The sequence below is a fragment of the Ovis aries genome, chromosome 3, assembly GCF_016772045.2.
Source record: "Ovis aries strain OAR_USU_Benz2616 breed Rambouillet chromosome 3, ARS-UI_Ramb_v3.0, whole genome shotgun sequence".
NCBI classification, from domain to species: domain Eukaryota; kingdom Metazoa; phylum Chordata; class Mammalia; order Artiodactyla; family Bovidae; genus Ovis; species Ovis aries.
In genome coordinates, this window is record NC_056056.1 from 59,201,157 (window position 1) to 59,224,954 (window position 23,798).

At 44.6% G+C, this 23,798-nt stretch overlaps 1 protein-coding gene across 1 annotated transcript; it reads left to right on the forward strand.

Moving 5' to 3' along the window:
- The first annotated feature begins 2,140 nt into the window (after nucleotides 1-2,140).
- SPMIP9 (sperm microtubule inner protein 9) lies at nucleotides 2,141-5,717 on the forward strand. The gene is made up of 3 exons (XM_027965784.1): nucleotides 2,141-2,167; nucleotides 2,902-2,994; nucleotides 5,295-5,717. Exons 1-3 carry the CDS (start codon nucleotides 2,141-2,143, stop codon nucleotides 5,715-5,717), a joined length of 543 nt encoding a protein of 180 aa, XP_027821585.1.
- Nucleotides 5,718-23,798: the final 18,081 nt, after the last annotated feature.

Below are 23,798 nucleotides of genomic sequence, written 5' to 3' on the forward strand. Positions count from 1 at the left end.
ATTTCCAGAACTCTCTCCTCTTTCCAAACTGAAACTCAATACCCATTCCTTCCAGCTCCCTGGCAGCCACCGTTCTACTTTCTGTACCTATGAATTTGACCACCCAGGTATTTTATATAAATGGAATCATGCAATATTTGTCCTTTAAGGTCTAGCTTATTTCACCTAGCATGTTTTCAAGGTTCTTACATGTAACATGTGCCAGAATTCCCTTCCTTTTGAAGGCTGAATAATATTCCATTGTGTGTATACATCACAGTCTGCTTATGCATTCATCCACTGATAGACTATTGTGTTATTTCCATCCTTTGGCTATTGTGAATAATGCTGCCAGAAACACAGATGTATAAATATCTGTTTGAGTCCCTGCTTTCAGTTCTTTTAGGTACATATTCAGAGGTGGAATCGCAGGATCAAACAGCAAATCTATCGGAGAAGGAAATGGCAACCCACTCTAGTATTCTTGCCTGGAGGACCCCATGGACAGAGGAGCCTGGTGGACTACAGTCCATAGGGTTACAAAGACTCAGACATGACTGAAGCAACTTAGCACGAATGCACGCACGCACGGCAAATCTATGCTTAATTTTCTGAGAAACCGTCAAGCACTTATCTGCTTATCCACAGTGGCTGCATCATTTTACATTCCTTCCAGCAATGCACAAGTTTCTCCCCATTCTCGTCTACACTTACTATTTTTTGTTTTGGATTATAACCATCCAAATAATTGTGAAGGAGAGTGGAATTTTGACAGACAGAGGAGGGATAAGCCAGGCTTTCAGGCAACAGATGCTTGGGAGGGCTGTGGTACGAGGTGGATTCAGTCACACAAAGTCTAATGTCATAATCCCCATGAAATTCTTTTTAATCTGCAAATAGTCCGATTCAGTAGAGCGTTGGAAAGCCTTGCATCCTGGGTGCCTTTTGATGCTGCCAGGGTTCATGTTGGCTCAGGTGGGCTGGAATACCATCAGCTCTCTGTGAGAAAGGGTGGGCCAGGGATAAGGGGATGGGCACACAGGAGGTTGGCCAGTCACCCCATCATAATGCCCAGGGACTGTGACCAAAATAGCCAACACTGAATGGGTCAGGGTTCATGTCACAGAGTGCTGTGGTGAGGGACACAGCAGCAAGACTGTCCAGGTGGCAGGGACACTTGGAACTGGCAGGGCTGAAACATCATTATCCTCTTGGCAGAAGGAAGGGTGGGTGCTCTTTGCATTGAAGTTGGCCCCCTGTCTGGGAGAGGAGCTGTCTATGCACAAAAAGGAAGGGACACGGGGCTATTTAACATCTGTCAACCACCACGGACCCTGAATGGAATGGCGCTCAGGGTAGGATGCCATGGGAATGAAATGGAGGAGCCATCCAGAACCTAGAGAGCCAAGTACATGAGATGGAGTGGGCTCAGAGAGCTCCCCCAAGCCCAGGCAGAAAGGCCTCCCCACTAAGATATCAGGATTGGGGGGTGATTGGACCCATCCAAGGCTGTTGTCCACCAAGAATGCAGAGCCTCAAAACCTTCACCCTGGATCCCTTCAGTCTGCACTAGAAACATAGTTAGTGTTTCTGCATCAGGATGCCTCTAAGTTCCAGGCCTGACCATTGCTTTCTCAGGGCTGTTCAGAACCCTGGCTCCCAGGGACCCCGTGCACTGGAGTCGTCCCAGCTCTGGGAGCACATTCTGTTTGCATGAGTGCTAAGTCGCTTCAGTCGTGTCCCACTCTTTGCGACCCCATGGGATTCTCTGTCCATGAGATTCTCCAGGCAAGAATACTGGAGGGGGTGGAAATGGGCCAGGGTGGAAACGACTCAGCAGAACTTCGCAAATGCTATAAACTGGGGTTTATTTGCCTCCCCCGCCCAAAAGGAGATTGCAAAACATTTACTAGCACGTCACTTGCTATCAGATTCACCTCTGCCTGAGGGGTAAATCTGATGTTCTCAACAACCGATTCCCTCTGAGTCCTGCTGTAGCCCCTTTGCCCCAGGACCCCTGTCCACCAACCCATTTACCCCAGCTGCCATCACCAATGCCTGGCGATTGAGTAATGTGATTGGTTGGTGGAGCTTTAGACTATTTTCCCTGCCTGTGGCAGAAATGGGGCTAACCAGCTTGTCTGTGTCTAGGTCGTCTGCTATGTCACGTGTGGTGTTCCCTGGACAGGTGAGTGTTGTGGGCTTCTGACCGCTGTGACCGCCTCAAGATTGGCAGCATTGACAAACAGCCCCAGGGAGGGCCAGGCTCCTTGAAGCTCCCTCTGGTTACCATCCCTGCATAGCGTTCTTTTTTTTTTTTTTTTTAATAAGCAGAAGAAAGTTAAGAGTTTACAATTTTCTGGAGATTCCTTTACTTGCTTAGTGTACATTTATTGGTCACCCTTGGTGTGTCGGGCAGTGCATTGGGCTTTAAGGTTGACGAGATGCCTAAGATTAAATCCTAACTGAGTATCCTTCGTTAAGTCAGTGATAGCACACCATGATAACTGCTGTAGTGAGGGATGTAAAATGTGCCGTAGAAACAGAGGAATGAGAGTTTAATTGTTGGAAGGTAGAGAGAGATGGGAGGGAGAAATTTGGGGGGAAGGGATTTAATATGGGTTTTGGAGGATGTGTAGGAGTTTGCCAGCAGGTGAAGAATACAGCTCGTTTTCAGCTGGAGATAAGAATATGTGCCAGCCACCTGGGAAGAGTCAAAAGCAGTGAAGCTGGGGTGATGGGCATAGAGCTGGGCCAAGGGGGTTGAGATGGTAGAATCAAGTAGAAACCAGATCATGAAGAGCTCCAAATTCCAGGCTCAAAAGTTAACCTTTGTCCTACAAAAAATGGGAAGTCATTGAAAGCCTTTAAGTGGAAGAAGGACAGGATGAAATCTGTTTAGTGTTCTCCCTTAACCTTTAGGCCCCTGTGGATTTGGACATATACCAAAGCTCCTACATGATCGACTACAAACCTTATGGGAAGCACAAATACGCCCGGGTCACATCAGAAGAGGTAAGAAGTCACTCAGTCCTGCCTTCCATTCAATGGCCCACTGAAATCCTCTTTATCCATTTTTATTGTGAGTGTGGACATTGAGGGCACTTACTGAGAACAGTGTCTGAAGCCAGGAGATCTAAAGAGGTATTCTGTGTGTATGTGTGTGTACTGTTTTATTTGTTATTTTTTGGCCATGCCTCAGGGCATGCAGGATCTTCCCTGACCAGGAATGGAACCAGTGCCCCCTGCAGTGGGAGGGCGGAGTCTTAGCTGCTGGATCACCTGGGAAGTTCATGTGTGTTGGTTTCAAATATACACCGAGTGTGTCACTCATACAACACCTAGTAAATAATAAACATTTACAGTTTAAATAATGTTCATAAACTCCAATGTACCTATTATCCGCCAGCTTAAAACACAACACATTAGAGCCCTGCGTGCCCCTCCCTGTTCCCACCCCTCCCCCGACTTCCGGAGGTAATCATTCTTCTGAGTTTCGGGTTAAGCACTCCCTTATATGTGTGTGTGTTTTAAATAGTTTCACCTTTTATGTATATATCTCTTTAAATGGGAAGCTTGGCATGCTGCAGTTCATGGGGTCTGAAAGAGTCAGACACAGCTTGGTGACTAAACAACAACAATCTCTTTAAATAAATTATTTAGGGTTGCTTTTTTTGAATTTCATTATATAATTGGATCATATTATTTGTCCTCTTCTCTGACTTCTATTGTTTTGCTGAACATTGTGGCATGTTAAGCATTTCCTGCTGTATAATATTATATTGCGTGAAGATGCCAAGACACATTTGTCCCCTCTTCTGTCAGTGGACTTCGGGGTTATTTACTTTTTTGTGACTCCTCCCACCCACAAATACTGCAATGAAGATGAGGCAAGGCCTCTTGTGCAGGAGTTCACCCCTCCCAGGAGTGGAATTGCTGGTTGGAGGTGACATCACTGTTCCAAAGTGGATATATCAGTTTACTTTCCCACCAGGACAGTCAGGTAGCTCTGCAATCTTGTCATTCCTTGGTAGTGTCAGACTTTTTCATTTTTGCCGACTTCAGTTCAGTCGTTCAGTCGTGTCCGACTCCCATGGACTGCAGCATGCCAGTCTTCCCTGTTCATCACCAACTCCCGGAGTTTGCTCAAACTCATGTCCATCAAGTCAGTGATGCTGGGCTTGAAATAATATTTTCTTGTCTTCATAATTTTCATTTCAGTGATTTCAAACTTTCATTTGTTCATGGCTATTTATTTTTCTGCTTATGTCATTTGTCCATTTTTCTACTGAGTTGCTTGTCTTTTTCTTACTAATTCATATGGGTTCTGGACATCTTACATGTGTCAGTTATATAAGTGGCAAAATCCGAGTCTGTGACTTGTCATTTCACTCGTTCACCGAATAGAAACTCTTATTTTAATATAGGTAGATGTATCAGTCTTTTCCTTTATCATTTGCTCTCTTCATTGTTGTTTAGTTGCTAAGTCATGTCCAACTCTTTTGAGACTCCATGGACTGTAGCACAACAGGCTCCTCCGTCCATGGGATTCTCCAGGCAAGAATACTGAAGTGGATTGCCATTTCCTTCTCCGGGGGGTCTTCTTGACCCAGGGATCAAAACTGCGGCTCCTACATTATAGGCAGATTCTTTACCACTGAGCCACCTGGGAAGCCCTTGCTCTTTTTAAGTCTTGTTTAAGACATCTTTTCCTATCTTGAGGTAACCCCACTAAAATTAATAAGAAGATCTATACAAACAAAGGTGGAACAGTTTCTGAGATTAAATTATTTAGGAGAAGCAAAGTGCAGACTGGAATAATAATATGTATCACTTGTGTAGAGATGGAAGGCATCTGGATATATACATATAAGTTTACATGTACATAAAATATTTCCAGTAAGACACAGAACCCTCTGATAACAGGGGTTGTCCCTGGAGAGGGGACCTGAGAAAGAAGGAAGGTAGGAAATAGACTTACTTTTCACTATAAACCCTTTTGTACGATTTCAGTACGTCCTTCTGTTGTATATATTGCCATTCAAAAACTAATCTCTAGGAAATAAAGAAAAGTATACCCTGTCTCATTTAGTTATTTTTAATTTTAATTTTCTTTTTTTGGCTGCCTTGCGGTATGTGGGATCTTAGCTTTCCAACCAGGGATTGAACCCATGCCCCCTATAGTGAAATCATGGTGTCTTAACCACTGGACTGCCGGGGAAGTCCCAAGTGTGCTCTGTCTTGGAGACTATGTAGGAAGAAGCTTCGCTGTTGCCTCTCTCAGCCCCCTTTTTGTGTATGATTTATTTCCACAGCAAGCAAAGCTGGACACCCAACTCCGGGACAAAGAGTTCTACAGGCTCACCCACAGCCCCAACCCCAAGCTAGAAGATGGATACCCTGCCTTCAAAAGACCCCACATGACCGCCAAGGACCTGGGGCAACCTGGCTTCTTCCCACCACAGGACCATGTGGCCCCAGTGGAGGATGAATGTAGGTTCACCAGCATCTGTCCATCCGTGTACCCAGCTTCCCATGCTGTGTACCTGGCCCACGACGACCCAAACCGGATTCGACAGAGTGCCGACTTCCCCTGTCTCCTGGAGCCTGAGCGCCAGCCTGCCCCAGACGTGGGCAAAGGCTACTTTCTACTGCCCGGCTGTGCCTGTCCTTTTCACTGTGCAGCCAAGGTTCCCATATTGAACCGATGGGGGCCCTTGATGCCATTTTACCAGTAGGTAGGCTGAGAACACCTTCCAAGGGCCCTGTGGAAATTCCTCCCTCTTACAAGGGAATCCCTTGAAGTATGGATCAGAAAACTAAAAATAAAACTCTGGAAAGACAATCCAGTGGCACCAAGACTCTGTTTGTTTGACTTGGCCTGCCTGGTTTGACTTGACTCCCCGGGGCACAGCATTCCCGCCAGAGAAGGAAGATGGGATGGAGGGAAGAAGGGAAACTGGTATGTGTGAAGGGTGGAATATGTGTGTTTCAGAACCCTGCTGTAAGGAGTCTTACAAAAGGGGAAATAATCATGTTTCCCATAGTCACTGAATGTTGGGTATGATTGTAAACCTTAAAATGCTGTTGGATAACTTTTTATCTCAATGCTCTTAATTCATTCTGCACTCCCACCCTTGTAGCAATCAACAGTAACCATTCAGAGGGCTTCATTTCCTAGGTTTCTTCTTGCTCAGTGGACCTTGGGGAACACAAATGCAAGAGTCAGTTAGGAAACAGGCTGAGGTGCTGTAACAAAGAGAACCAAAGCACAAAGTCTTGAATAATGTACTAGTTTGTCTCTCATCTAACAGTTTAGAGGCAAGCAGGTGAGAGAAGAGGAAAGGGCATTCTTTGTAGCAGTTTCTTGCTCTGAGTCCCAGGTGACTGCTGTGGAGTCCATTGTGTCCCCCATCCAAATTCATATGTTGAAATCCTAACCTTTAACGTGACTGTATTTGGAAACAGGGCCTTTCAGTTCAGTTCAGTCACTCAGTTGTGTCTGACTCTTTGTGACCCCATGGACTTAGTGCGTAATTCAGGTTAAATGAGGTCAAAAGGGTGAAGGCTTAATCTGAAAACACTGGTGGTCTTTAAAAAGAAAAAGAAAAAAGTAAACACACAGACACACAGAAAGAGAGCGCTACACACACACACACACACACACACACACACCAAAGAAAGGATATGGGAAGATACACACACACACACACACACACACACAAACACGCCAAAGAAAGGATATGGGAAGATACACACACACACATACACACACATACACTCACACACACACATTCCAGAGAAAGGCTATGTGAAGATGTAGCAAAACGTTAGCCTGGGAACCATAAATAGGTCTTACCCTGCCAGATCTTAATCTTAGATCCTCCAGCCTCCAGAACTGGAAGAAAGTAAATTTCTGACTGTTGTACTTTGTTATGGCAGCTGAACAGACTCAAACAGCGGCTGATTTGGTGACTGATAACTTTCAGTTAGCAGAGAGTTAGAAACAGGGCTTCCCTGGTGGCTCAGTGATAAAGACTCCACCTACCAATGCGGGAGACATGGGTTTGATCCCTGGTCCAGGAAGACCCCAGTGCCACAGAGTGGCTAAGCCTGTGTGCCACAACCGCTGAGCCTGTGCTCTAGAGCCCAGGAACCACACTGCTGAGCCCATGTGCCGCAACTGCTGAAGTCCGCATGCCCTGGAGTGGCTCTCCACAGCAAGAGAAGCCACCACAATGAGCAGCCCTTGCACCACATCAAAAAGTAGCCGCTGCTCGCCACAACTGGAGCAAAGTCCTCATAGCAACAAAGACCGAGCAAAGCCAAAAATAAATAAATAAGTGCACACTTAAAAAAAAATGTAAGTAAGAATCCCAGGGGTATTCGGGCAATGTCCCTTTTAGGGGCAGAAATTACCCTCTTCACTTCCAGTCTTATCCTCTTGGCCAGAGCTCAGCTACATGGTCCCACCCAACTGCAAGAAAGGCTGGGAAACATAATCTTTGTCCCGGGTGGCCATGCACCCAGCTAAAAGTGAGAAGTTAATGTAGAAGGAAAGGTCGGACTTTGGTAGATAATTATCCATTTTTGCCATGGCACATGAGAAGGCTTCCCCTTTATAGGATCACACTAAACACTGGTGTTTCTGTAGAGACTCTTGTTAAAATGCAGATTCCAGTTCAGTAGGTCAAGGATGGGGACAAGGGACTTCCCTGGCAATCCAGTTGTTAGGACTTCTCCTTCCAATGCAGAGGCTGTAGGTTCGATTCCTGGTCGAGGAGCTAAGATCCCACATACCTCGCAGCCTAAAACACATTTAAAAAAGCAATATTGTAACAAAGTCAATAAAAACTTAAAATGGTCAGTGGTCCGCATCAAAAAAAAAAAAAGAAAGAAAGAAAAAGATCAAGAAAAAAAAAGAATGAGGACAAGATTCTGTATTTCCAAACAAGCTCCCAGATGATTCCAGTGCTGCTGGGAGATAGATCACACTTCAGCAGTGATGCTATACACAGTACTCTATCTATTCCTTTTCACACTCCATTACTTACAGATGCAATTCTTTTTCATGACAGCCTGATAGTCCATTGAATTGATAGATTTTGATTTATTATTTTCATATTGGTGGATAGTCATGCTTTTTCCAATTCCCTCTCCACAAATAATGCCACAATAATTATTCATAAACATATATCCTTACAAATGGTGCTTTGATTTCTATTAGGCAGAATTTTACAAATGGGATTTCCAGGTCAAACCATATGAGTATGTAGTGTTAATAGATTGTACCAGAACAGCCTCCTTCCTGCCAGCAGTGGGTAAGAGTGCTTCTTTTCCCATCTCCCCACCAGTTTGTGGATATTATGAACCTTTAAAATTTTTGCCAATTTGATAGGATGGAAAATGGTATCTCATCATGTTTTTGTTTTGAAGGTGTTTTTTTTTTTTTCCCCATTTTTGGCTTTTTTTGGGCACACCACAAGGCATGTGGGAACTTAGTTCTTGGATTGAAACCAAATCCCCTGCAGTAGAAGCATGGAGTATTAACTACTGGTTCATCAGAATGTCCCAGCATAGTTTTAATTTAATTTCTAGCAATATATCGAATCTTTTGGCTACTGAATCTAACCATTGAGTTTCTGAGTTGCATCTTTCTCCCTTGAGTTATTATCTTTTCTCTTACCAATTTATAGGAGCTTTTTGCACATTGGTCGTGATAAACCTTTATCTAGCACATGCTCCAAATATGTTCACTATTTAGTTTCAAATATAAAAGTTTAAATCTGTAATCTGCATATATTTTCTCTGGAATGTGTTGCAAAATGAAAAAAGGTGTGAGGAAGAAAAAGAAACCACCTGTAATCCCACTGCTCACTGACAACTTTGGTTGACTTTTTGATACCCAGGGAGTCAAGGTAACTTAAATTCTTGTGCAGTGGGGCCAGAAAACACTGGAATTCCACCAGTTTGGGGGAGCCAGGCAAAACTGGGGCTCGAGTTCACAATTTATCAGCTGAGGAGTATTCTAGAAATTATTCCATCTCTCTGAACAGTAACTTAGTCATCTGTAAGGGGTATTAATAATGCTGATACTTTTGCGTGACATAACACCTGTGATAAAGTCTGTGTTTAGTTGTGTGCACATTTTACATGTTTATATGCATATTTATAAATCTCACACTGAATACCTTATTTTACATTCTGTTGGTCTTGTTGCATTAAGTATACACACTGTTACTCAGTCTTAAACCTTCATAAATATTATTGCATGGACTAATTATTGCATAATTAGTATTGTTCAACATCCAAGTTTCCAACGATGTATTTTCTCTTACAAATAACACCACAGAATAAACTTTTTCTCCAGTTAGGTAGAAAAAGAAAGACGAAGTTCCTGGGTCAAAGTGTATGAATATGTTCTTGATGTATATTACCGAATCACTTACTAAACAGGTTTGGTTTTAAATTTTACTGAAGTTGATTTACTATGTTGTGTTGTACCTCTTAGTCCCAAACCCCAATCTCTTGCCCCTCCACCTTCCCTCCTCTCACAGCTAACCTCCTCCAGTTCGTTCTCTATGTCTGTGGTGTGTGTGTGTGTGTGTGTGAGCATTTGTTGCTCAGTCGTGTCCAACTTTGTGACCCCATGGACTATAGCCCACCAGGCTCGTCTGTCCATAGGATTTCCCAGGCAAGAATACTGGAGTGGGTCACCATTTCCTTGTGTGTGTGTGTGTGTGTGTGTGTGTGTGTGTAACCGAATATATGTATAATGGAATATTAGGCTTCCCTGGAGGCTCGGATGGTACAGAATCTGCCTGCAATGTAGGAGACCTGGGTTTGATCCTCGGCTTGGGAAGGTCCCCTGGAGAAGCGAATGACAATCCACTCCAGCATTTTTGCCTGGAGAATGCCATGGACAAAGAAATCTAGCAGACTAGAGTCTGTGGAATCGTGAAGAGTCAGACACGACTGAGCAACTTACACTAACTAATAATGAAATATTACTCAGCCATAACACAAATCTGGAGGGTAATATGCTTAGTGAACTAAGTCAGAGGAAAGACAAATACTGTATGCTTCCACTTCTATATAGAATCTAAAATCTAAATGAATAAATATAACAAAACAATTGGACTCACAGATATTTGTCTCTTCATCAGTTGTAAAATGCTTCCTACCTAGTATGTTCCCTTCTCCCTTTCCTGTTATATTCTTTAGTGAATCTCTTTTATCCATGATGCCTTCCAACATGTCCATAAGAAAGGTATCTAAGAATGAAATTGCACTACTTCTCGGGACTTGTTAATAAATAACATTTTCCCCAGTGTTGTCATGTGAATCAGCTGTTTGAACATATAGTTTCTTCCACAAAATGACTTAGTTGAGGTGAAAACATGAATAACATTGTTTTCTTTCTTTTTTTTTTTTATGTCTCCCTCTCTCTTTACATGTTTCTTTTTAAAACTATTTATTTTTGACTGTGCTGGGTCTTTGTTGTTATGCACAGGCTTTCTCTAGCTGCTGCCAGCAGGGGCTACTCTCTAGTTGTGGTGCTCGGGCTTCTCAATGTGGTGGCTTCTCTCCTTATGGTGTATGGGCTTGGTTGTTCCCAGGCACGTGGGATCTTCCCAGACCAGGGATCCAAACCAGTGTCGCTAGCATTGCAAGGTAGATTCTTAACCACTGGACCACCGTGAAAGCCCCCTTTCAGGGGTTCTTAATCTGAGGTGTTCAGGAGGTCCCAGCTTTCATCATAGTGTTACAAGGGGCATGAGAAGCTCTGCTTAAGATAGACAATTGACCATCCAGACGTGCCTGGACAGCTCCAGGACTGGACAGGGCAAGAAGACCGGCTGAGCCCTGGGTCACGTGGAGCAGGAGAGGACAGTGGAGGGGAATCCCAGGAGGGATCCTCTCAAAAGAGGAGGATGAGACCCCAACACGCTGCATATGAGACACTAGCTCCACGTTCTCAAGTCTGAAGGCTGATAAATTGGGCTTTCTCTGAGTAACAGCCACTAAAGTCCTAAGTTCCTGCCTCAGAAATCTCTTGACTTGGTTCTCCCTCCGGACGTCGCGGCAGAAGTGTCCTCTGTTGGCACAGGAGCGCCCTCTGCAGTTCCTCCTTGTATTGCCCCTAGAGGAACCTTAGAAAAAAGGTCGGATTATTTCTCATCTCCCTGAAGAACCACCCCTTTGGGGTCGTCACTGCAAAGGCCCTTCATATGTGGCATCAACCTCTCCAACCCCACCTTCCTGCCTTCCCTATACACACACACACACACACACACATTTCACACCTCTGTGCTTTGCACTCGCTGCTTCTGTTAGAAAGTCCTTCTGCTTTCTCCCAACTGCATTATCACCTCCTCCAAAGAGCCTGCCTTGATACTCTCCTGTCTCCAGCAGTTTGGGTTCCTAGTTCCTTTCATTTTTGCATCCTTTATAGGAATGCTGTGAGGGTTACATGAGTCAATGCCTAGAGCCTGGCAAACAGTGAAGGCTCAATAACAGTAAGTTATTTTTAATTTTTATTTTTATTATCCTTAGAATTATTAGGGCTTCCCTGGTGGTTCAGACAGTAAAGAATCTGCCTGAAATGCAGGAGACCAGTTCAATCCCTGGGTCAGGAGGATCTTCTGGAGAAGAGAATGGCAACCCACTCCAGTATTCTTGCCTGGAGAATCCTATGGACAGAGGAGCCTGGCGGACTGCAGTCCATGGGGTGGCAAAAAATTGGACACGACGGAGCAACTAACACTTAAAATTATTACTTTAAATATAAAACTGTTTTATTTATCTTGGTGGCTCCTGAGACCTGGCACATAGCAGGTGCTGGATAAACACCGAAGGAATGAATGGCAGAGGACAGGCTTTCCAAGCGGAGACACAGAAGGGAGGTGGTCCCAGACCTGACCTCCAGACATTTGTGTAGCTGCTCTCCACGCTCTGGCCTCCAGCTGCATCAGGCTCCAGACAAGGTGGTCTGTCCAACCTCAGCCAGGAAAGCTGTCTGTACTTGGCCATGTCAAGTGAAATTACCTGGGCAGACATTCTTGAAGATGGCCCACACCTTTGCCCACTGAATTCTCTACCAATCAGAGTCATCTTTGGGAAAAGCAGGATGATGAGAACTTCAAATAAATTTTGTCAACCCCCCGCACCACCCCCTCACCCCCAATATCCCTGGCCTCATGCCTGCCCAGTCCTGATCTTAGCCTCCTTCTCCTGCACTCAGTCTTTCCCAGTATCAAGATCTTTTCCTGCAGCAGAACATGGCTGGGTACTCGTAGCCACCCCATCTGTCTTCATTGCTCTCCATGTTTAGAGCTCCCTGAGGTCCCCAGGGAATAGGAGTAGAGCCCAGAATAGGGAGCAGGGGCTATGGAGGGGACCCATGTGCCAACCCAGTGTCAGGCCAGGCACATGCTTTATGAAATGCCCATCATAACCATTGAGGAGACAATCTACTTCTCACTCTGCTTTATAGCCGAGGAACCTGAAGGATCAGGTGATTTAGCCAAATGTCGCAGGATTTCGAAGCTTGGCTGCTTTCTTTCATGAAATCCCATTTCCATGAAAACCTTCAGTTTTCTCATCTGTAAAGTGAGGATACAAGATACAAATGTGTCAGTTGCTCAGTCGTGTCTGACTCTTTTGTGACCCCATGGACTATAGCCCGCCAGGCTCCTCTGTCCATGGAATTCTCCAGGCAAGAATACTGGAGTGGGTTGCCATTTCCGTCTCCAGGGGATCTGCCTGGCCTAGGTATCAAACCAGGGTCCCTCCACTGCAGGTGGATTATTTACCATCTAAACTAGTACATGATAACACAGGGAACTATACTCAGTACCTTGTAATAATCTATAGGGGAAAAGAATCTGAAACAGAACATATATATATATATAACTGAATATATATATATAAGTGAATCACTCTGCTGTATACCTGAAACCAACACAACATTGTAAATCAACTATATCTCAGTTAAAAGAAATAAAGTTCAGTTCAGTCGCCCAGTCATGTCTAAATCTTTGCGACCCCATGAATTGCAGCACGCCAGGCCTCCCTGTCCATCACCAACTCCCAGAGTTCACTGACTCACGTCCATCGAGTTGGTGATGCCATCCAGCCATCTCATCCTCTGTCGTCCCCTTCTCTTCCTGCCCCCAATCCCTCCCAGCATCAGAGTCTTTTCCAATGAGTCAACTCTTAGCATGAGGTGGCCAAAGTACTGGAGTTTCAGCTTTAGCATCATTCCTTCCAAAGAAATCCCAGGGCTGATCTCCTTCAGAATGGACTAGTTGGATCTCCTTGCAGTCCAAGGGACTCTCAAGAGTCTTCTCCAACACCACAGTTCAAAAGCATCAATTCTTTGGCGTTCAGCTTTCTTCACAGAGAGCAAGAAAGTTCCAGAGAAACATCTATTTCTGCTTTATGGACTATGCCAAAGCCTTTGACTGTGTGGATTACAATAAACTGGAAAATTCTGAAAGAGATGGGAATACCAGACCACCTGACCTGCCTCTTGAGAAAAAAATAAAGAGGTGTACTTAAAAGAAAATAAAATGAATGTACATTAATGGATATTTTAAAATTTTTGGTAAATTTTAATAAAGTATTTTGCTTCATTTGCTTAAGACATGACACATGAACTGAGTTCCCCGCCCCCACCATGATGTCAACCTGATGGGATGTTTTTGTCATTCTTTGGCCTGGGGTGGGGCCTTGATGATGAGGCTGCAGAAACAGGACCGGGAGGCTTCTCTGAGATAATACTAACAGCCCTTACATGTGTATATTCTTCAGCGTTTACAAAACACAATCGCAGATGCTATCTCCCAAGATGTTCATCTCATCTCTGTGACTTAGGAATTCTTAGCCCCATTTCACAGAAGGATAAGTACCTAAGGCAGGGTGGGGCTGCAGACCTCAGGCTTGTGCTGCAGTGTGCCCTCTTCTGGATCAAGTGGCCGTCCACTGTGGATTGGAAACTCTGAAGTCACGCCTAGGAGGCAATACTATCTGAGCACCTTGATAAAATGCTGATTCCTCAGCCCCACCAGGTGTGGGTGGAAAGTCACTAGGTCTGGAGCAAATGTCAAGCATCTGCATTTTTATCCAGTTTACCTGGAGACTGGCTCCCTGGTGCTCTGAGAAGCAGCAGAAGGGAATGTTCCTGGAAGTCTTGACAAGATCAGCCAGTAATAAATCTCTGATAGAGCTAAATCACAAAGCGGGGTGCAGGAGACAGCATGGAGGGGTGGAGGTAGATCAGAGTAGCAGCTTTTTTTATTTTTTGACCGAGACACACTGGCTAATGGGATCTTCCCTCCCTGATCAGGGATTAAACCTGGACCCTTTGCAATGAGGGCTTCCCTTAGTGACTCAGCAGCAACCCGCTTCAGTATTCTTGCCTGGGAAATCCCATGGACAGAGTAGCCTGATGGGTTACAGTCCATGGAGTCATAAAAGAATCAGATACTACTTACAGACTAAACAACTAACAACAGCAATAACCTTGGCAGAGAAAGCCCCAAGTCCTAACCACTGGACCGTCAGGGAATTTCAACACCTACGTAAGTGTCTCAAGAGTGGTTTGGCCATGCAACAAGCCAGAATGTGTGCATTAATTTCCAAACATCTCCCTGTGGCTCAGCCGGTAAAGAACCCACCTCCAACTTGGAAGACCTGGCTTCAATCTCAGGGTTGGGAAGATCCCCTGGAGAAGGGAAACGCTACCCACTCCAGTATTCTGGCCTGGAGAATTCCATGAACTATACAGTCATGGGGTCACAAAGAGTCAGACACAACTGAGCGACTTTCACTTTCAAAACATGTATGTATGTGTATGTATATATATATCGCAACCCACTCCAGTACTCTTGCCTGGAGAATCCCATGGAGGAGCTTGATGGGCTACAGTCCACGGGGTCACAAAGAGTCGGACACAACTGAGCGACTTCACTTCATACATACACATATGTATGTATGTATGTATGTATGTATGTATATATATGTATAGGTTTAACTTATAAGAAGTACTTGGAGTAGTCATACTCATAGAAACAGAAAGAAAAATGGTGATTGCCCAGGGATGGGAGGAGGTGGGAAGGTGATGGTAAAAATTCTGGAGGGGGATTGGTGATGGTTACACAAAAGTCTGAATATACTCAATGCTATTGAACTACACACTTAAATGTGGTTTGAATGGTACATTTTATGTTATGTGTTTATTTTATCACACACAAAATATATAAATATGTGTGTGTGTTAAGTCACTTCAGTCATGTCTGGCTCTTCATATCTGGCCACCAAGCTCCTCTGTCCATGGGATTCTCCAGGCAAGAATATTGGAGTGGGAAAAAAAAAAAAAAAGAATATTGGAGTGGGTTGCCATGTCCTCCTCCAGGGGATCTTCCTGACTCGGAGATCAAACCCACATCACTTTATGTCTATATATATAGACATAAGCCTATATATATAGGCTTCCTACATATATACATATATATACACACACATTTAGAACACAAATGAAAGAAGCATCTGAGTCCCTTACACACCAAAAAAGAAAAAAGGCCAACAGTGCAGGAGTAAAATTATTTTTGAATTCAACTCCTTACTTGCTTGCAAATATTTGTTTAATGGTATATGCCAGGCACAAGTCTAAGGGCTGGGAATACAGCAAGAACAGTAAGACAAGGAGATTCCATACCAATTGAAAAAATGATAGTAAACTAAAAAGGAAAGCAAGAAGGCTGAGCACTGAAGAATTGATGCTTTCGAACTGTGGTGCTGAAGTAGATAGACTTCAAGAGAGTCCCTTGGACAGCAAGGATATCAAACTAGTCAATCCTAAAGGAAATCAACCCTGAATATTCATTGGAAGGACTGATGCTGAAGCTAAATCTCCAATCCTTTGGTCACTTGATGCAAAAAGCTGACTCAATGGAAAAGATCTTGATACTGGGAAAGACTGAGTGCAGAAGAAGGAGGCTTCAGAGGGTGAGATGGTTGGATGGCATCACTGACTCAATGGACATGAGTTTGAGCAAGCTCCCGGAGTTGGTGATGGACAGGGAAGCCTGGTGTGCTGCAGTTCATTGGGGTTGCAAGGAGTCGGACATGACTTAGCGACTGACCAACAACAGGAGATGCTGGTAGAATTAACTATGGCTCAGTTGTTTATGCTTCTTGTAGGTGGCTACTCATAGTTCCAATCCTCTCTCCACACTATCATACTGAGGCTAGGCTACTGGAGGAGTGCTGAAATAAATGGAAAACCTCACCCACATCTACCTCAAATGTTAATTTGCGTATGACTCATTTGGGGGCTCCAGTTAAAGTGTGGATTCTGAACCAGCCAGTCTGAGGTGCTGAACCTGAGATTCTGCATTTCTGTCCACACCTCTGGGCCAGCAGTTTTACTATGACTGTTGAGGCTTGTGGTTCCCAGCCTTGATTGTATCTGGGAATCACCGGGGAGCTTAAAAAGAAGCCTGATGTCTGGACCTCACAGACAGAGAGTGCGGGTTTTTAAGGCTGGAGTGTGGCGGGGGGTTAATGGCATTTTTAAAGGTCCCAATATTCTAACCTGCTGCAGAGATGGAAAAGCAGAGCTTTAAAAATCATCCACGGAGCTTTTTTTTTTTTTTTAATGTAGGTTCCCAGGTGGCTAAGTGGTGAAGAATCCGCTTGCCAAAGCGGGAGAGGCGGGTTCCATACCTGGGATGGGAAGATCCCCTGGAGGAGGGCATGGCAACCCAATCCAGCGTTCTAGCCTGGAGAATCCCACGGACAGAGGAGCCCATGGGGTCGCAAAGAGTTGACAAGGCTTAGGGACTAAACAACATGTTCTAGGATAACAATTCCTAAAGCCTTTGATTCTTTTTGGAAAAGGTTGCCAAAGAAATGTGCGTTTTAGCAGGCACCCCTAGAAGCTCCACTGCCCGTGAACCGCATTCAAGTGGGAGCGCTCCCCCTGCCTCGCTCCAAAGGATGCCCGAGGCCAGCGATTATCTGAATCAGATACAGCGGGTTTGGACTCCAGGCTCGTTCAATAGCTGCATAATTGCAGGTAAATCACCTTAAAACAAAACAAAACAAAACCTTATTTGCCTTTCCCACTAAGGTTAATATAGTGTGCGGCTATTTCTGAAGAATAGATTCCACAAGGGGAATTTCTGTATCAAGAAGAATTTGTTTGCAAATTTCAACAGATACGAAAATTCATTCAAATGCATTCCTCTTTGCATTCCTAACACTGTGGAGAATTCTTTTTATCACATACGCACCCCCACAGGTAAATCTTTCAAATTCTTGCCATCGACCAGTGGAAAAATGGGATCCCCGTTGTTGCTTTCGTTCGGATTTCCCTGTTGAGCAGGGAGGTTGAATTCTCTTCATTCATTATTTATTTTAAAATATTTACAATTTGCCTGGTGTGCCTGATTATCCCTATTGTGGGTAAATTCTTCGACTTAGTTTTCCTTTCCTCCGCTATAGAATGGAGGCAGTACTATCTCCCAAGGCGGTTGTGAAGATTAGAAGAGATCTCACGAATATACAGTGCTTAGTATAGGAGTGGATGTACAGTAGGCGTTCCAGAAATGTTTGCCTTTGAAACTCGCGCAGGAGCCCCTCCTACCGCGGCCAGCAGGTCTGAGCCCCAGGCAGATTCATTCCACCCGAGGGAGGGGAGAGGGAAACAGGGCTGGAGGTGGGAGGTAATTAACAATGCGGAGGTACCAGCTCCTCTGCGCAGCGCGCACCATTCGCGCAGCTTCCGCGCTCCATCACATCCTCACTAAAGTGCCCTCTGTCCAGTTCGCCTTCCTGCATCTGCCTCACAAAGGGACAAGCCACTGGACCGACTAGGTACCACCCAGTCAAACCCCACGGTCCGCGGAGCTCCAGCCTTCCCTCGGTGTCTTATCGCCCCCATGTGGTCAATCGGAGCTCTCTTCCTCCCCGACAGGTCTTTGCACCAACAATTCCTGGCGCCGCTCCCGGCTGCGCAGGAGCCAGACTTCAGACTGTGGGCCAGAGAACAGATGTCTCATTCACATACCTTTGGTCTCTAAACCCTCTGGCCACCCTGCGCCCCGGCTCCCCGCGGAGTCAAACCAAGGAAGACTCTCAGGCTGCCCTGTTGACCTTAAGCTTAGAGTCAAAGTTCTGAAAGAAAGGGGGAATTTTCAGCACCACCCCCGCACCTGCCTGGCCCCACAGGGTAGCCCCACAAGGCAGCCCCACACCCCTTGGGTAACAAAGGGCGTCTCTTGGTTACTTTAAGAATAACCACACTTTCATCTTAACCTAACACATTATCCTCCTAACATCAACTGTCAGCCCCTGATCTTTGTCATATGTATATTCAATGTCTGTAGTTTTGCAGAAACAATATGGAATTTATAAGCTACATATTTCACTTTGGGATCTTTCCTGCTTTCATCTCTTGTTTCCTTCCTTTCTACTCCTTGAGGGTAGTTAACAGCCAGGGGTTCTTTCTCTACCTTCCTCTCTCCCCCATCAGGTAATGGTAGATTTGCATATATGCACTTTTGTGTGACTGTTTAACTCAAATTATGTCACTTAATCCTCATAGTAATGCTGCAACAAATTATGCCCATTTTATTTATTTACTTATTTTTGACTGTGCTTGGTCTTTGTTGCTGCTCCGGCTTTTCTCTAGTTGCAGGCAATAAGTGGGGATTAGTGTTCATTGCAGTGTGCGGGTTTCTCATTGCAGTGGCTTCTCTTGTGGAACATGGGCTCTAGGGCACTCTGGCTTCAGTAGTTGCAGTTTGCAAGCTTGGTTGCTCTTTGGGCTGGGATCTTCCCAGATTAGGGATTGAATCCCTGTCTCCTGCATTGGCAGGTAGATTCTTTCCCACTGAGCCACCAGAGAAGCCCTATTTGTTTACTTCTATTGTTGTTTTATTTTTTGGCCATGCTGCAGGGCATGGGGGATCCTAGTTCCCAGATCAGGGATGGAACCCCAGCTCCCTGCATTGGCAGTGGGGAGTCTTAATCACTGGACCACCAGGGAAGTCCCAAATTATACCCATTTTAGAGCTGAGGAAACTGTTATGATTTTGTTTTCATTTCTATTTATTGAGTGCTTACTACCTGTAGGATTCTGTGCTAGACGTTATATATCTTATCCCCTTGATCTTCACAACCTGTTACTTGTAGTTGTGGAAACAGATTAGAGAGCTCAAGGAAAATTATAATAAACAAGTAAATAGTAGTACAGCTGATTGTGACTACAAAGCAGTCTCTCTTATTACCTGTCACTCTTTGAAATTGCCCTCTGGATTGAAGGAAATTCAGAGAAGTGAATCAGTAGTGGGATGATAAGTGGATTATTACAAGCTTCCTGTTATGTGACTGTAGTTATTTTAACAATGGTGTTGGTTCCTTATGGATAAAACTGCCATGAAAATATCTGAGTTGCCGAGGGCCCAGCAGAATTAAATGAGACCATATCACGTCTGTCTAAATTGTAAAGAGCAGGACACAAAGATGAGATCAATTAAAATAGTGGAAATATAGTTTATTGGTTTCCTTTTTCTTGTTTTATTAGTTGATTATTATTTGATATTTGATAATTTTATTTTTATTTACTTGTTTAGTTTTGGCTGTGCTGTGTCTTCATTGCTGTACAGACTTTCCTCTAGCTGTGGTGAGCGGGGGCTACTCTCTAGTTTCGGTGCCCTGGCTTCTCACTGTGGTGGCTTCTCTTGCTGCAGAGCACAGACCCTAGGTCTCCCAGGCTTCAGTAGCTTCGGCTCCCAGGCTCTAGAGCACAGGCTCAGTAGTTGTGGTGCACGGGCTTAGCTGCTCCGTGGCATGTGGAATCCTCCCGGACCGGGGATTGAACCCATGTCCCCTGCATTGGCAGTCGAATTGTTTATCACTGAGCCACCAGGAAAGCCCTTGAATGTTGTTAATCCTGAAAATACTGCATCTGTTGAAAGAGGTCAAATGATGGGTGAGATGAAGATTGGAGTTAATAATCTCTTCCCTTGACCCTCCTCCCCTCCTCCTCTCTCCTGAGATAACCAGTGTGGTGTTTGGTGTAGGTACTTCTAAGCTTTATCCCGATGAAAAAATTCCATTTAAACAGATATAGAAGCCATTCCATTTGGCTGCAATCGTACTACTCACACTCCTCTGCAACCTGGAGATTTGTCACTTATCTGCTTCACAGACATTTAATCATCCCATCTAGGCTGCTGACTCATTTGCAACATGTCAGAGTACAAATGTATCTTCATCTATTCAGCCATTAGTCTGAGTATTTCTTCAAAAGATCCTTTTGAAGACAGAACATCCTTTCCCCTTCATTACTTCTCCGTTATCAAAGCCTCTCCCTGCCACTGGTCAAATTTGTGACCTTTCTGGGGAGTGCAAATTTCCTCTGTCTCCTGAAAGCACCTGAGTTCTGACTAGTGAACTCTGCGTTGTCTGGGATCCTCTTCCTACTCGTGTTTTTGCTGCTAGCAACAAAGCAGATGCCAAGGTTGAGCTGATCCCAATCTTGCTGTTATCCTCCCTGACATATTCTCTGAGTGAGCTCTTGTTGTATACGACTCTTTGCAACCCCATGGACTGCCTCACGCCAGGCTTCCCTGTCCATCACCATCTCCCAGAGTTTGCTCATTTCATGTTCATTGAGTTGATGATGTCACACAACTGTCACACGAGTGTATGTTCCTTGGTTCTTGTCTCGTCACAACAAAGAATTGGAGTGACGGACATTAAAGCCCCCTCGGCATGTCACAGCTCTCGGGTCTTGGATAGACCGTGTTATAGCTCTCAGGTCTCGAAAGGACCGTGTTATAGCTCTTAGACAAATCAGTGTTACAGCTCAGTGTTACAGCTCTATTTTATTTAGAAGATAGCAGGAAAATCCATCTTTGAGGTGTGAGGGCACGTCGATCTAAAGACTCGAAGAGAAGAGCGCCCCAGCGCATGCGCAAGAGAGAGCTAGCTTTGGTTCCTCTTTTATTATGTTTTTCTCTCCCTGGGCCTGCCCTATGTCAATTGGGCCAGCCAGGAGTGTTGTTTGTTTTACCTGAGGTCCTCACTCTGGTCCTCGGACCTTCGTTTGTTCTATTTTCCCGGGCTTTTCCCTTCCTTGTCTTTTAGCCACCGCCATTTTGGACTCTTTGTCCCTATGCTACCTACCTAACACACCCATCTCAACCTCTGTCACCCCCTTCTCCTCCTGCCCTCAATCTTTCCCAGCATCAGGGTCTTTTCCAGTAAGTTGGCTCTTTGCATCAGGTGGGCAAGGGATTGGAGCTTCAGCCTCAGCATCAGTTCTTCCAATGAATATTCAGGGTTGATTTCCTTTAGGATTGACTAGTTTGATCTGCTTGCTGTCCATGAACAGTATGAAAAGTGTGAGTTCTAAAAGTCCTTATCTCCCAATTCATCCCAGCCCCCTTCCCTTCCCCATTTGGTATCCATACACTTGTTTCTCTGTTCTCTGTGTCTCTATTTCTGCTTTGCAAATAGGTTCATCTGTACCATTTTTCTAAATGAATTGTGAGATTGGGAATGGCATATATATACTATTGATACTGTATATAGCATATAGATAACGAATAAGAACTTACTGTATAGCTCAGAGAACTCAGTACTCTGTGGTGACCTAAATGGGAAGGAAACTTTTTAAAAAGGAGGGGATATTTGTACACATATAGCTGACTCACTTGGCTGTACAGTAGAAACTAACACAACTTTGTAAAGCAACTATACTCCAATAAAAATTGATTTTAAAAAGTTAAAGTAGAACTACAAAAAAAATCGTAAAATAAAAGCTCCCTTCTTTTCAGGAGGCAGAAGACAGGGAGCCTCCCACTGCAACAGCCCCTGGAGAAATCCTGCCATAACTAGCACCAAAGAGCGATGACAGAGGAGCGGCCCCGGGCTCCCGGGAGCCAGCCCAGGTTTAATCCCTGAACGAGGGGCGTCTTCTGGCCCCACAGACCAGGCTCAGGCCCTTTGCCCGGGAGCCAGCCCAGGTTTAATCCCTGGACGAGGGGCGTCTTCTGGCTCCCACAGACCAGGCTCAGGCCCTTTGCCCCCTCTGCTGGGTGAAGGCCCCCCTCTCTCTCTCTCCAGTCCATTCTCTTCCTCACTTGCCACAGGGATCTTAAGGATCACATCACATCTGAGCCTCCCTGGCTCAGAAACTTGGAATGGTTTTCCATTTTCTCCTGACTAAAGCCCCAGGTTTTTTTTTTTGTTTGTTTGTTTGTTTTGTTTTGTTTTTTTAACCACAGAGACCTGGGAAATCCATTATTTTCAAAAGGCAGCAATCTGTGCCCAAACCGCCTCCTCCTTCTTTTAGATTCTATGGAAGTTTCTGCACCAGAAATCCAAGAGCCTGGGAAGGGAGGTAGGAGGGAGGTTCAAGAGGGAAGGGACATATGTATACCTATGGCTGATTCATGTTGATGTTTAGCAGAAACCAACACAGTACTGTAAAACAATTATCCTTCCATTAAAAATAAATAAATAATAAAACAAACCTTAAGAAAAAAAGAAATCCAAGAGTCATCTTTTTCTCCTCTACCACTTATTCACTGACTTTATTTTTTTGGGCTCCAAAATCACTGCAGATGGTAACTTCAGCCATGAAATTAAAAGATGCTTGCTCCTTGGAAGAAAGTTATGACTAACCTAGATGGCATATTAAAAAGCAGAGACATTACTTTGTGGACAAAGGTCCATCTAGTCAAAGCCATGGTTTTTCCAGTAGTCATGTATGGATGTGAGAGTTGGAGTACAAAGAAAGCTGAGTGCTGAAGAATTGATGCTTTTGAACTGTGGTGTTGGAGAAGACTCTTGAGAGTCCCTCGGACAGCAAGGAGATCCACCAGTCCATCCTAAAGGAAATCAGTCCTGAATATTCATTGGAAGGACTGATGCTGAAGCTGAAACTCCAATACTTTGGCCATCTGATGGGAAGAACTGACTCATTTGAAAAGACCCTTATGCTAGAAAGATTGAAGGCGGAAGGAGAAGGGGACGACAGAGGATGAAGTGGTTGGATGGCATCACCGACTCGATGGACATGAATTTGAGTAAGCTCAGGGAGTTGGTGATGGACAGGGAAGCCTGGCGTGCTGCAGTCCATGGGGTTGCAAAGAATCGGACACGACTGAGGGACTGAATTGACTTACTGACTGAGTTATTCACTTAATTCCAGTGTCCCTGGCCTTCCTGCCTCAAAAATAATTGTCAAGTTCTTTTTATTTGTCTCCACTTCCATTACAGAGATCTCACTTTCTCATTCCTCCCCTCCCCACCAAGCCTTTGACTGGGTTTTTCCTCCTGCCTTCCCCATTTTTCTTGTTGCACTAGTCCGAGCAGGGAAAGCAGCAAAAGAAGCTACTCTCTTGCTCTAAAGAGGGATGCTGAGCCAAGGATGAGGGATGCTAAAGCTGTTGGAAGTAGCCAGTACATATTGCCCTAGGTTTATTATTTTAAGTCATTGTCCACTTGAGGAATTTAAAAGTAGCTCATGGCAGAGGCATTATGGGACTTGTGATGGTTGAATTTTTTTATGTCTGGCATGTGTAAGTCAGTCACTGTGGACCTGCTTGTTATGTTGTTCTTATGATGTCTGGAGGAGAGGGAATACCTTTACAGGTGGAAGAGTGTTTTCTATTCCAGCTCTCAACTATAGATTTGCCTCAACTTACCATGGAGTTACATACCCATAAACCACTAAGTCGAAAATGCATTTAAATCAGCCAACCTTCTGAATATCATAGCCTCATCTATTTTAAATG

Coding starts and splice junctions, on each gene's coding strand:
- SPMIP9 (XM_027965784.1), top strand. CDS start 2,141: ATGTCACGTGTGGTGTTCCCTGGACAG. Junction 2,168..2,901: donor GTGTGGTGTTCCCTGGACAG/GTGAGTGTTGTG, acceptor CTTAACCTTTAG/GCCCCTGTGGATTTGGACAT. Junction 2,995..5,294: donor CCCGGGTCACATCAGAAGAG/GTAAGAAGTCAC, acceptor TTATTTCCACAG/CAAGCAAAGCTGGACACCCA.